General features: G+C 34.1%; 1 protein-coding gene across 1 annotated transcript in view; it reads right to left on the bottom strand.

Annotated features, from left to right (window-relative positions):
* Positions 1–15,621, bottom strand: part of EHBP1 (EH domain binding protein 1) — a 349,810-nt gene that overhangs the window by 50,148 nt on the left and 284,041 nt on the right. Inside the window, 5 exon segments of the mRNA XM_017891714.1 lie at positions 3,628–3,751; positions 6,410–6,516; positions 6,691–6,829; positions 9,504–9,628; positions 12,355–12,462. Of these exon segments, the coding sequence (XP_017747203.1) occupies positions 3,628–3,751; positions 6,410–6,516; positions 6,691–6,829; positions 9,504–9,628; positions 12,355–12,462 (603 nt within the window).

The raw sequence follows: 15,621 nt of genomic DNA, 5'->3' as shown, positions 1-15,621 counted from the left end.
CCGGCCTGAAATATAGTTTAAAAGAAAAAAACCCACACACTCCGATACACAGTATGGCTGCTCAGTATTCAAACTATCACTGATTTGGGATTACTGAACAATTTCAGAAGGAACCAAACATATAAATCCCATAGTTGTTCTATCTGTGTCATTGGTGCCCTTTCCCAGCTCCTGCAATTCTCATCCCTGGCACCTCCCCATCTTGTTGTACGAGACTTTTACATTCTTTTCCTACTTTCTTGCTAAGGCCTTCTGCCAACATGCCAGGAGAAATGCCCAGCAATCTGGGCCGCCATCCAGGCCCCACCCATCCTGTCTGCCCCCAGGATGTAAGTAGCTTCAACGTCACAGGGGTGGTGCTTAAAATCCAATATTGCCCAAGCTCTGGGAGCCTAGGACTCAGGTCTAAAATAACTATTAGTGTTATTTAGTTACATTTGGAATTAACAGGTTTCCGTGGGTTTGTCTGGCTTGTAGACACTTACAACAGTGTTTCTTTTGGAAAATGTATTCTGAATTCTACCTAAACCTCACAACTCATTTAAAATTGAGTACAATATTACCATATGATTCAGAAATTCCAACCCTAGGTATATACCCAAAAGAAATGAAAACAGAGATTCAGACAGATACTTGTACACAAATGTTCATAGTAGCTAAAAGTGGACACAACCCAAATATCCATCAACAGATGAATGAATAAACAAATGTGGTATAAACATACAATATAATATTATTCAACCATAAAAAAGAATGAAGTACTGGTACATGCTACAACATGGATGAACCTTGAAGATATGTTAAGTGAAAGAAGTCAAACACAAAAGGACAAATATCGTTTGATTCCACTTACAGGAAATAACTACAATAAAGCAAATTCATAGAAAAAGTAGATTTAAAATTCCCAGGGGACTGGGGGAGAAGAAAATAGAAAGTTATTGCTTAGTGAGAATAGAATTCGTGTTTAGGGTGATGAAAAACTTCTGGAAATACACAACGGTGATGACTATACAACACTGTGAATGTACCAAGTACTACAGAATTGTGCACTTTCAAATGGTTAATTTTATATTATGTGAATTTCAAATCAGCAAAAAACCTGAATATAGTCAATTATCTACAAGTATATAAAAACTGAAATAGCAGATTAAAGTATATTTGTTCTGTAAAGAAGATGTAGTGAGGAAAGAAGACTGAGTCAAGAGCTAGAAAACCTGAAAACCTGGGTTCAAGCCCTAACTCCACCATTCCTAATGAGATCATCTTAAGTGAGTCATTTCCCCTGTCTGAGCCTCAGTCTCATCATATAAAAAACACGGGCACTATCTGCTCTCCTTAATTCTAGGCTGAGAATCAGAAAGTACACTGAAATGTCTAACATACCAAAAACAGGCATTATAATAAATAAAAAGTTGGAATGAACTGGAACCCAAAAGGAAAAGGATGAATGTATGCTTTCACTTTCTAACATCTTATCTCTTACTTCAGATACTAGGTTTTAGGCAAATCTTAAAACATTATTTGTGTTGGAGGAGGTTTAAAACAGTCTAGGATGATTCTTGGAGCTTATGAAGTTGGGAGACCAACTCAGTTTTGGTCTAAATCTGCAGAAGCAAATCCAGTTAGGATCAGATTCTGTCATGTGAAGAAACAAAATAAGCTCCAAAGGATTCTAGATTTAACCTGTATTCTGTGACTGTCTTTCAGATTATAAAGCATCTATGGTTGGAATGGGGCCATTTCAAAGCTTCACTAGTGATATGTTGGGTAGGAAGGAGAAATTGAGTCTATTTTGGTTAGAACCCTCAATAAATCAGGCTCCAAGTGCTAAAGGGGGAGAGGAAACAGGATTTATAGCTTTTTCACTAGTGGCACAAGTCTTCTTGTATAGTAACATTGAATTTATCCAACACAACCAGGGAAGGTGGTTAAGTTCCATTTGTTTGGAAAATAAAAAAGGAAATGTGTCTCCTTAAAATATTTACAGGAAATAGTTGAAAATATATTACAAATATTACTCAGTCTAGTAATTATATGTTTAATAAAGGTAACGTAGCTAATATTTTCAAAATCCCTAAGAAACCCAAGAAAAAATGCAAATATAAAACAATACATTGGTTTATGGATCCATGCTGAATCCATACAAGTATACAGGTGTAAGACTGAACATGCATGTAACTTGTTAGGGGATTGATATACATGGTCTACATATTCTGGTGTAGCAAGAAGGATTGTGTATGATAGGGTTCTGGTAGCCTGAATTCTAATCTAAGGTCTACCATGTGGTGATCTGTTTGACCTTGAACATTTCCTATGCCTCTGTCCTCTCACCTATATAATGAGAAGGTTAAGTAATAGTTTTTTAAAAAGTATTTTTGGTTTTAAATTTTAAGCAGTAGAACCTTTTCTTCAAATAAACTGTTTTAAAAAGCCCACTATTTCAGATAAATAAACTCAGAGCCACTCTATTTGAAGTAAGGTAAGGAATCCAGATGCCTGTCTACTTTCTGCTCCCTTATTGTCCTGGCAGGTCCCTGAGGTGCCTCTGAAGAAGATTTAGGACTCTACAGAATATAGTATGAAATCCACTGTCCCAGATAAAGCCTAAGGTTCCTTCTTGTTCTAATATGTTCTGATTTCACTAATCTATGCATGTTCAAATGTCCCATATAAATGCTTATTTTTGGGGAAGTTCTTTTATTTTGAATACATTTTGGAAAATAGAGAAGAAAAGTTCGGGAAAGCTTTCCAATCCTAAATCATGCTAATCTACTTTATTTTAACACTGCCATACAATTAAAGCAATTAATTAGATTACAGGAATGAATTTTCCACTTGTATTTTTTGATTTTTTTTCTTAATATAACTTATAATTTGGTATGAATGATTTATTTCACATTTTAATATCTTTGTAGGGGTAACATTTTACACACACACACACACACACACACACACACACACACACACAGTTCCTTTCCAGTTGCTTATTGTGCTCTCAGATCTATTCAATCACCATTGGCAATCAGCATTAAAAGCCAATCTGCCCTCTGGTTAGGAGCTAATTTGGTGCTCTAACCCATCTTTACAAACCTTGCTATATACCTTAATCCTTTCAAATGCAACTGTGACACAAAGTATCACAGACTTTTAAAAACCTGTTCTCTTGAAAAAAAAATTGTGGAGCATCAGTAACCAGATAGTATTCTCAAATTTCAGTGATCTAGTCCATGGAGCCATCCCCTATGCACAGTGCTCTGTTTCATGCAGTACATGGCTTTAGCTGGCCAAATCTTTTTTTTCCCCAATGAATCAGTAGAACAGTAAAGATCTTACTTTTTTTTTAAGCAGTGGCATATCAATGAGGCACAGATGTGTATTCCAACTCTGCATGGATGAGCACACTGTTCAATAGTGCTGGCTCACACGGTATCAGGGCGAGTTATCACTTCCCATGAAGGCACTCTTATCACCAGGGCCCAGAGAGGTGGCTGCAAATCGCAGCCTTTTTATTTTCAAGGCAGTTTTGCTGAACATTCAGGCTTCAAAGATTCACACTTCCAAAACTCTATAAGAGTTTGTGAACGCTCAATTTGCCAAAACTGTTTACAGTGTAATTGGGCACCGTACCTGTGTCCATGAGATAGCGAAGGCGCTTCTCCACCAGCGCGGCACGGGTGTCAATTTGCTTTTGCTCATTCTCTAGTGCTGCCAATTCTCCTACAACATACTGACTGGTGTCTTTGAACCCTTTCTGTTAACAAGAACAAACAGGAAGGAAAAAAAAATCACTTGTAAGTTGCATTTTTCCTTTCTATAAACACTTAGTAAAGCACTTACCTAGAGAACCAAATACACCCTTAGTATCACCCTTAGTACCAAAAGCAACTCTCTGTGATTCAAAAAATTTTCATATGTATTACATATACCAAACTTTTGTAAATAGAGAACTCTTCAGGTATTTACTATTATATTTATAATTTCACAGCCAGATTTGCCAGATTTTAAAAGTTAATGCTAAGTTTAAAAAAAATATATCCTTAGAGTTAAGTCAGTGTTATTTAAGCATGGACAAAGAAGATAATTTTTCCCTTTGTGATTATCAAAACAAACACCAATGACACTTTTAACTCAAAAGCGTAATATACAAAAATGGAGTTTTACTAAGGAATTGACCTTGAAAGCATCCATCCTGAGACAGTCAGACACATTTGTTCTATGGAAATACAAAAGAGATACATTTTTTTCAAAATGATTACATTATTTAAAAATACTTTAAAAATGATAAAAAGGGAAGTTCACAATATCTCCAATTTTCCCTCCAGCTGGCTCCTGTACTTTAATATGCCATTCTGTTGATGTATTACTAATTATTACAGTTGTAAATAGCAACCTGACAGGTGGTTTCAAACCTTGCTACACAGGATCTAAGAAAACTCATATTGATTTTGTTAATCTTCCATTTAGCCAAGTTTGGATTTTAATTTGAAAATTTACTTTTTGAACCACCCATGTTTAAAAAAATATATTTTTTATGTATGTGTGCCAGTATACCTTTAATTTTAACAATCATATTACAAATTTAAATCATCAAAGTCAGGGCTATTTATGGTATAGTCATAAAAACTGATTAATTATGGCTCCCTTTGGATTACCTGTTTACCTTTTGACATTTCTGGGGCTAAGAGATCTAATTAGCTAAGAAATACTGAAGAACTGATTGAATGATTATTCTTACCACCACCAATACTATCATAAGCACTTACAACATTATTTATTCAGAGAAATAAGTGTGAACAAACTTCTTCCGTCAAATTCCTTCAGTACCTAGCATATGAATCTCTTAGAAGCTATAAGGAATTATATTTCACTACTCCTTAAACAGGAAATAAAATCAAGAATTATGTTAATTATGAACATATTTTAGAATTCTCATGATTAATGAATATGTCTAACTATATGTATAACTTACATACCTTTTGAACTGGTAAGTAATCTGTACTCATATGTGACCTCAATCTATACCAACTTATTATTAAATTGATTATGGTAGCTGACAAACTTAAAGTTAAAATATTTTAAGAAATCATAAAACTAAATTTCTCAGGATAGTTTGATTTTAAAAGTCATTGTATTTTTTAAAAAATTATACAAAATGGATATTCTTCCATCTCAATGCAAAATATAGCAGAAAAAAATACAATAATAGAATAAATGTTAATGGTAACTTTAAAATCTGGGATAATCTGGTGAATGCTTTTTGAACCTATCTACCAGACAGTAGAACATTTTCAAAAGGGAAATTTTCTTTTCTCATTCCCATAGAGACAGACAAAACAAATACAGTAGTTTGCAAAGACAATACAAAAAACAAATATATAAGGAGGCAGAAGTGATAAGCAACACACAAACTTCATTGCTCTTACTGATTGGTTCAGTTAAAAACAGAAAGAAATTTCATAATCAGGTATCTTTAGTGTGAGTACATAGTATACTTAAGTATTCTGTAACTTAAAAGTTATACCATATACTTCATCAGGATTATCAGTGAGCTGTTCTTTTCTAGCTCATACCTTTCCAGGTCTTCTAAAGTAAACAACTTAGAATGAGAAGATTTTAGAGTCCTAAAATGTAGTTGGTGACTCTGAGTGTACTTGTAAGGATTTCAAAATCCAACAAAGAATATTTTAACACTGAAAACAATGAAAATACCTAGAAAACTGTAGATAATTTAAAAGTAGTACTATTAAAGACAGCTATGCTTCCAGACAAAAATTCAAGTTAAAACTTGTTCTTCCTGCTTCTGTCCCGCAGCTGTCCATCAAAAGCAGCTTTCTCCCTGCGGTCTATCAAATATTTCCCTCACAAATCAATTTTACACATGATCAGCCCATACCCCTACTGAGCTGAACCTCCCCGTTAATTAAGTGAAGAAATTACCATATATATTATATTAATGCAAACATCATTCAGCTAGTAATTCACGGCTGATCTGGATAATGGAAAGGTTGAACACCCATTAACCCAAGCCAACAAAATGGGTTGGCTGAGAAATTCTAGCAGGTCTCATGTGACTTTTCCCTCTAACTGCAGCTCTGCGGTATCTGCTATTGTAATAATTAAAATCCTCCCGGTAGATCAATACTGGAATCTCTTTATGGGAAGTGCCCTGATGGAAATGTCTCAAGGAAACTGGGGCTGTGGAACTCTGAAAAATTCATTTTTTTTTATCTGACAATTATCACCACACTGCAGACTAATTCAACAGTGCACCCCTCTCACTCTGCTTTGAATGCACTGGAGATTGACATCTTAAAAAACCTAACATCTCATTTTAACAAATAAAGGCACTATTTCCACATACAGTTTGGAATTATCAGCAATCATGAAACCACACAAAAAATTAATATACATTAAGCACTTCATCTTCTGATGGCTTCCTCTGAGTTTCAGTTATCGCCGCCTTCTCCTCATTTCCTTTCTTTGTATCTTCCTGTATTGATCTCTGCCTTTTCATCTCTTAAAAAAAAAAAAAGAGGAAAGACATGTAAAATTATTATAAAGCTTGATATTTGTGTATTGAAATGTGAATTTACATTACCAGATTATTTATATATATATATATAAACTATATACAGATATCTATATACAGTTAAATCATAAGGTGGGAAAACATTTTAAAAAGTGTTCTACCTGGTCTATTTTCAATATATTGGCTGAAAGACTGAAGTTGAGTTTTTCTGACTGTAGAATCTTTGCTGAACACAACAGGACTTCTAAAACGTTCTGTTGTTTTTTGTAATCGTTCAGTCTGGAGATCTTCTGTGCCATTCTAAAAGTAAAACAACACATGGTAAGAGAGTCCTGATCTCATAAACATAAAATTACACATTAGTAAGGCAACTTTTACTGATTTAAGAAAACACTAATTTAGAAACTTTTTGCAAGAAAAGGATTTTAAAGCACTTTAAACAGCTCAACTGCAAGTTCTGTTGCCTGTAATCACAAACTTTGAGACACATGGTTTAACTCTTGATAACTTTGATACGAACATGTCTTCCACCAGTGATACATACTATTTAAAAGCCATGTTTGCCTCCTATTTCCCCCACTATTCTGTGTCATCAGTTTGCACAGCCCCACAGACTTGTATGACAACAAGAACTAGTTTCTAATTTTATGCCCATTGAGATAAACCACTAATGCTGGATGAAGGCTAAAAGGTAGGATTATAATACTACCCTACTGAACTGCATTTCATCAGCTATAACTTTCCAAAGCCAGATTTGTAAGTAAGCCCTTTACAGCTAAGGAAACTACAATTATCTTTTCCGGAGCTTCCCATGTTAATACTGGTAACAAATTCAAATGGTTCTATCAACAAGAAATATCCCAGAAGACTGAACCACTGCAGTGTGTGGAAGCTGCAGATACCGAGGTGCTGTGTACCAAACAAATATTTCATTTTATACCTAATCTTTTATTATTTTTATTAAGTGTTTTGAAAGTAAATAGGGAAAGGCTAAGATGCATGACTAATAGCTAAGCCTGCTGAATGCTGAAACTGGTTATCAAAAGCTACCAAGACTTTGCCCTTCCTCTGCATTGAGACAATCGGTAATGAGGGAGCCCTCCAATGGCCTATTCTCTAGCCTCAAGGAGGCCTGGGATACAGAATCCTCAGGGGAAGGTAACAGTTTATCCTTTTCCACAAACACAGAATGCCTCATTTATAAATGTGTAAACTGCATTTTATTAAAAAAAATTAAAACCCAAATCAACGCTGAAAGCTTCAAGAGAACAGATGGACTTTATATGTTCTTTATAAACACCATTTTCAAAATCTTAACTAAAAGGAATCATACAAAGGCAAGCTGTTTAAAGCACACCTTTTGTTGGAATAACTTTAAAGACTACTATGTAAGAGTGTTTTGGAAAGCAAAACCAATTTTATCTAGACAGATAAACCATAAAAATGAAAATAGCACTATTTTATTTTTTTAAAGTTACCTAATACATTTATCATTAATATCATGCTTGTAATATCCTAGCCATATAGTTATGATAGAAACAATTTTGGCTTTTATTCTATTTTTTTAAAGAAAAATAGAATTCTACTGTTATAATAACTATCCAATAGTCTAAAACTCAAGTCTTTACCAAAATAAACAAACACAGCTAAATTTTTTTAGGCCTGGCAACATGCTAAAATATCAGTGTGATTAGCCAGCAAATCCCATCTTAAGAAACCTTTTTATGACTAGGGACTTCTGCCACTTTACAAATGTATTCCTCTAAACCCACTAATTCAGTTAGCCTTTTCAATCTATTGTATTATTCTTAGGCCAGCTTCATTCTGCATTAAATCCACTGCAGAAAGCTAAATTGAACGCAAAAAATCAGATCTGATCCAGGCTTCCTTTTGTTCAAAGATAGAGACCAAAAGTCCTCTAGTGCTGCCACACACTTTCATCACCAGTTTATAGAAACTGACAATATAGGGGAAAAGCAATGAAAGTCATTGTTTTGGGACTTCAAAGCATCTCTGTGTCAGGGGAAGGAAATCCTTTCAGTCAGCGGGGCAGTCCCTATAGTCCGCAGGTGGGTGAAAAGTTATACAGGACTGGAAGTGCCCTAAAGCTACAGAAATACTAATCACTGTGAGGAAAGCAGGGAAACATGTGGGTGGGAATAATATAAACAGTCTAATAATATTCTTATAATGTGGCATTTTGACTAAAATGTTACACAAGGTAAGATGCAAAATGGCACAAAACACACGCAAGTTATCTTAAACATTTATATTCAATCACATTACCATTTTCAGGTGTGATGATTCTTATAAATAACATACGTTTAGTTCATCTAAATAGGCAGAAGGTTGAGGATTATTGAAAAATGCGCTAGAATTCTCTTAACAGTATTCTTCTTAGCAAAATATACATACATATAGAACTCAAGAATAATTTCCATATTGCCTCTATTTTTACTTGAAATAGCAATTTAAAGTAGTAGTTTCCCTGAAAAATAGTATATGAATACTGATTACCATATTGATATTTACTTACTGCCTATTTAATTACTTTTTTTTAATTAATTGTTTTGTTTTGTTTTAGACAAGGTCTCACCCTGTGTCCCCCGCTGGAGTGCAGTGACATGATGACCACTCACTGCAGCCTTGAACTCCTGGGTTCACGCAATCCTCCCACCTCAGCCTGGGACTACAGTCATGCACCACTATGCCTGGCTAATTGTTTTACTTTCAGTAGCGTGGTCTCAATATGTTGCCCAGGCTGGTCTTGAACTCCTGATTCTCCTGCCTTGGCCTCCCAAAGTGCTGGAATTACCGGCATGAGCCACCACACCTCACCAGTAAAAATTTCTTATACCCTAATCTTAATATTGGTGAAGAATTTAGTAAAAAATTGTTTTTAGAATTACAAACTGCTGGCAGAAACTAGAAGACACAGATACTAAGCCAAATGTTTTAAACAAGTAAGACTTACTTTCATGTCCTGCTCTGAGCTCTCAGTTACAGCTTTCTGGGCAGCACTGGAGGGTGAATTTGCCACCTGTGGCTGAACTTCTAGGAGCTTCTTCAGTTTCAAGTCCACCAACTTACTGTTTTGTTCTGTTAAATATGCAAATACCATGAATAACTGAGTGAGATGCATTTAGATATGTAGACTGTCAATTTTATGTGAGCTCAGAAAAGTATTACTATATTTTAAAAGAAAAAAGAAAAGGATATTAGATTAGACACAAAAAATCCTTTACATATGTATATTCTCCCACCAAAATCATTCCCCTTAAAGAATACAGTCAACATATCTAAAGAGAACTTAGTTATACTTTAAATAGTAGCTAATGCTTACCTAAAAACCTGTGCCTGTATGTGATGTATATATTTATATAAGCACTGTATGTTATACATAATAAAACAAGTTATTATAACAAACTAGATATTTAAAGGAAGAGATACATTTTATTTTGAATATTATTTTATAGTTTTAATTCTTTTAGTATATTAGATTTATAAATATAATGCCATATTAAAACAAGTTCTTAACATTATCTCAGATTCTCATCATGTACATACTATTAGAATCCAGTGTTTATATATGTACCTATATAACCAGCATTGAAACAGGGTATATGTTTACAAATACCCTCTACTTAGATAGCAGAAATACAATACAGATTATTACATTTTTGGAATGTATTAATGTACATTAATCTTGCATAATACAATAGTTCAAAATGAGTAGAAACACAACTAATTCTTAAATTAATAAAAGGCAACTCCTTAATAAAATGGTTGCGACCGGGCGACAGAGCGAGACTCTGCCTCAAAAAAAAAAAAAAAAAAAAAATGGTTGCGATAGATATGTCCACCATTTGCTGGATGATATTTTTCATAAAGATTAATAACTTTTCTAATTATAAGACTCTTAATAAATGCTATTGTCATTACTTTCATGCAAATTGGTCAGTTTATATTGCAAGGCTTCTCTTTTAAACAATATCTGATGAACTATGGTCAAATCAAGATAAAGATTAAGCAATTTATTATTAAAACATTATGACATATACATATGAAAAAAATTTTGGGGAAAATAAAGCAAGGATAAAATCATAATATATTCTATGGGCTTCTAGATTCTAGTTTGCATTCCTATTTCTTATTGCCACAAAATAAACCATAAATCTGAATTGGGAGGCCTGTCTACTTACATGCTAACACTTAACTGGCATGCTTGAGAGTCATAAACAATTTATTAGTTAACTCCAAACAGGAAGGCTGAGATGTGTGTTCTTTTTGGAAAACATTAAGTAGGAGGAGAGTTTTTAAAAAGGACAAGAGTCAAGCCTGTTAGGTATTCCTAACAAGAATCTTTAAAGTATTCTCCAAAGTTGCAACAGCTGAAACTAGAAAATTCTCCCATTATTTTACCTAAGAAATGGCTATTTTTTCCTGTGTTACTAACCTACTGTAGAATCAGGACATATGCATCACATATTATTACTGATTTTATACTTCCATAATTGAATATTAAAAAATTCAATCCAGTACTTATGGATGTCCTCAGCATTAAAAAGATGTGATTGGTTTCTGATAAAGCCTTTAGTGGTTGTTATGGTAGGAAGGTGAGTAAGCAACAACAAAATGTTAAAAAAAAAAAAAAAAAAAATCAAACCTAACCAAGTTATAGTATTTTAAGCAGAAAGAAGTAAAATGTAGTTATAATTTTGGGTTAAACATTTAAAAGTTTTCCTTAAATATCAGCATTCTTTTGGACTTGCACAATTATAAATATACCGACTTCTATTTAGCAATAGTATAACTTAACACCGGGGCATGAAGGAGCTTCTGACAAAAGGGCATGAGTTTTCTTGAGTGTTCGTTATAGTCAGGAAAACCCTGGTCACCTGTTTCTTGAAATAGTAGTAGTATTTCCAACAGGGAAAGAAATGGAGCCGCTTAGCATTGCAGGGGCATGACAGGGATAGGAAAAAGTATGCTTGCTCTCACTCCCTTTAGCTTTTCACATGAAAAGATAAATGTTAGAGACTTTGCCTCCTTCCTTTAAGTCTAAAGAAATCACCAAAGACTTTTTATTGCTATAAGAATTCAATTCAACAAGCATTTATGGAACCCCTTAGCAATCCAACAAAACTTTGGATTGCTACTTGCTGCTGGCTTATAAAGGCAATGCATTTGGAACACTCACCTATTAAAAACCACCAGCAAGTATCTTTATATTTTAAATAAGAACTTACAAACGTCCATTGCCAAAGTGATTTATTGATATAAGACATAAGGTTAATTTAACAGCAGTCTATATAGTTTTCAAAGTGTCTTATTGTAATTAGTTAAGTAGATGTAAAATCATTTACTAGAGTAATATTTAAGTATTTAAGGTAAGCAGAAAATCTGCAAAATAATATTACAACTACGACTATAATTCTAAACTAAATCAGAAAATCTGATCCCATGGTTTAGATTTACATGTGGAATATATACCTTATGACATCACACCAAAATATTTAAGCTGAGAAGGGAACCAACTATTGAAAGCCTACAGATTGTCTCACATGACATAAAATACAATAGTGAATCTTAATAATAAGAGAACACAACTACAATTTGCTATTCCAATGTTATTGCTAATTTTAACATCCAACCTAAAACAAAATAACATAAAATTGATGGAAGGTGGATTAACCTAAATGGTTTATGAGGCCATAAGATGTAATAAAACTACAAAATTATTATTATTATTGATGAGATAATAAAAATATAACCATAAAGTTTGCCACGCAGCAGGACACAAAACATTTATAATTTGAAATTACCGGGAGTATCAAGGTCATTTTCTAAGTTAGTAAGTTCATCTCCACCTCCTACAACAAAGCCTTCAGGGATCTCCTCGTTAGTATCTATCTCAATATTATCATTTTCATCTGTAGGAACATGTAGCAATAATGTTAGTATATTATTTATATTTTATATCATTCATCCAAAACACTAAAGAAGAAAAATCAGTATTTTAGTAATAGTTACTCAAATTCAGGCCAGACACAGATAAGCAAGTTAAGAAATCAGTTTTAAGTCACTCTTTCACTATTGGATTAACATTTATATTTTACATTCATATGTCAAACATGAATTATCACATCAAAGCAGATGCAAAGGTTTTGACAATTTGCCACACGCTGTCTCTGAATCACTGAGCTCATTGAGTCCCTGTATTTTAAAGTGTAATCTATAAGTAACTCTTACAATGGCACACAAAAATATAAGTTGGTTTGGTGACAAAGTCATCAAATATTTCTAAATTTTACACTTTTATCAGATTAGATTTAAATGCATAAATAAGCACACATGCCATATATATATATATACATATATATATATATACATATTTGTCATTTTTATGAAGGCTTAAATACTTTTATGCTATTAATAAAATATTATCATAAAAACATTATGGATAGATTAAGAGTGAGACTAGCATATACAGTGCCTTTATACAATGGAAAGTTCAAAAACAACTAAGACAATAAATCTTGGTAGAGCAAAATCTGGGAAAAATTATCAACCAAAATTAAATATATGGGAATGAGAAAGTCTTACATAATTTTTTATATCCCTAGTAAAATGTTTTGGGTAATAATTAATTAATGGAGTCAATTTTTAATATTAAAGATTTTTAGTAGATATTTTTTCCTCTCCAAATCCTAGTGATAAAATTGTTTCAGTAATTTTGAATTCTATATATTTGAAAAGGCACAGCAGCAATTTAAGTTGCACATTAGAGGTTTAACTTTAATTTCTATCCAACAGACAGGCAACGTACCTTTTGGAGAAATAGCTGTGTAGCCCTGTGATTTGAAGAATACCCCTACTACTCTGCAACTTAATTTTTTTTTTAATTGGGCAACTTTTATTAGTAGTGAGGTATTCCAAAGATTTTTGTCCAATTGAGAAATTTCAAAATTCTACAGTTTTGTTTAATCCATCAACATTTGTCCCTTTCTGAAACTGTACATCTTTAGGCTTGATTTTCGGCTTCCTAAGTAAATGCTTACTATGAGCATTAATATTAATAACAATAGTTTACATTTATTGAAGACTTCCCATCTACTATGTACACCATTTGGAAGAAGAAAATAATAAAGAAAAAAGATTGGCCAGGCGCGGTGGCTCACGCCTGTAATCCCAGCACGTTCGGAGGCTGAGGCAGGTGGATCATGAGGTCAGAAGTTCGAGACCAGCCTGGCCAACATAGTGAAACTCCATCGCTACCGAAAATACAAAAATTAGCCAGGTGTGGTGGTGTGCGCCTGTAGTCCCAGTTACTCGGGAGGCTGAGGCAGGAGAATGGCTTGAAACCAGAAGGTGGAGGTTGCAGTGAGCCGAGATCACGCCACTGTACTCCAGCCTGGGCGAAAGAGCAAAACTCCGCCAAAAAAAAAAAAAAAAAGAAAAGGAAAAAAGATTGAGAAATGCACCCCCCACACGGGGGGGTGGGGGCAGGGAAGCATAGAGATAAAAACATTGGTAAATACTTTCAAAGAAATAGCTAAGGTATTATACATGGCTTCATTATTTAAGCACAATCACTTGGGACATCTTTTTGAAACAACTGTGCTCAGCTAATCAACTCTGACTCATTTCATAGAAGTGGGCATCTTCAATTTCACTATCCTCAAAACCTGTACTTTAGCAAATATGCTAACAAATATTTCTTGTGTGTCAAAAAGGTGTTCAGAGCATTATTCTGTGTCAGAGACAGCTTCTATTAATAGCTTTTAGGGATCTAATGCAGTACTTTTTTGCTGCCAATAATCCTCCACTGATGATTACTGAAAACAATTAATCTAGAGTGAGAGTAGAGAATTCAATATTCATTCCTTTATTCAAGAAACTTCTACTGTGTACTGTACACACAATATGCAAAACACTGTGCTAGATGTTGAGGAGATACCAAGTTGTATGAGCCATTTATTCTGCCTTAAAGGCATATTCAAGGGACTATAATACCAGGTATGGTGGGGTTACTGGATAAAATAAGGTACAGAGCAAATTCAAAAGATAAAGAGATTATTCTTTGCCAGTGACACCAGGAATTCTTTCTTGGAAATGCTAACTTTTAAATTAGGTCTTGAGAAATGTATAGAATTTCAAGAGGCACAATTGAGGGGAAGGCATTACAGGCACGAATGGAGGAACGGGTAGGTTATGTTCAGAGAATGGCGTAAAGTCCTATTTGGCTCAAGCATACTTAAAGAGAAATAATAGAAGGTAAGACTTGAAAGGCAAACCTATAGAGTCTTGAAGGACAGAATGGGAAGTTTAACTTTTACTTGGTAGGAATGTAGAGATACTGGTGGTCAACATGATCAGTACTGTGCTTTAGAAGATTAATTTAACAGCAATCTCCATAAGCTGTTTTCAACCGAAGTACCTTATTGTAATCAGTTGTGAAGTGGGTATAACTTATTAGTAGTAATATAAGTACTGAAGCTTACGTCTTTTATCAGAGCAGCTTCATTTATTATTTCTATAATATCACTCTTGCTCACATTCTCATATGCCTTCTTATGTCAAAGCAAAAGTGGTCTAGGGACTGTGCATAAGAGAGCCCTATGCACGTGACACCATCTGTCATGCAAAATTGCTGACCTAAATGTTGGACTGGAGAAGAGAAAGGCTAGAGTCAAGAAATGCAAGTTGGAGACTGTTATAACCCCAAGGCAAGCAGTATGGACAGCCTAACCTAGGATGAAAGAATTGGGAGTAGGTATGATGTAACTTGGAAATCAATTGGATGTTGGGTTGTGGGAGAAGGGATACTGAGGAGAGTAAGGGTGAGGCCACCATCAAAATAAACTCTCCAGCCTGAGTGAAAAGAATGATGGCATTGCCATGAAAAAAAAAATGGGAAAGTCTGGAAATATGGTTGTATATGGGTTCTTTCAGATTCCAGGGATACCCAGGAAATGGTACCTACTTTCTTTACTCACTTATACAGTGCTAGGCTCCTATATGATGTTAAACAGGTGTCATTTACACTACCACTCCCCAGTAATGCTGAGTGGGTTAACTCAATGTTCATA

This window comes from Rhinopithecus bieti, unplaced genomic scaffold (genome assembly GCF_001698545.2).
Source record: "Rhinopithecus bieti isolate Rb0 unplaced genomic scaffold, ASM169854v2 scaffold_21419, whole genome shotgun sequence".
Lineage (NCBI taxonomy): Eukaryota > Metazoa > Chordata > Mammalia > Primates > Cercopithecidae > Rhinopithecus > Rhinopithecus bieti.
This window is presented reverse-complemented; position numbering and strand designations above follow the sequence as displayed.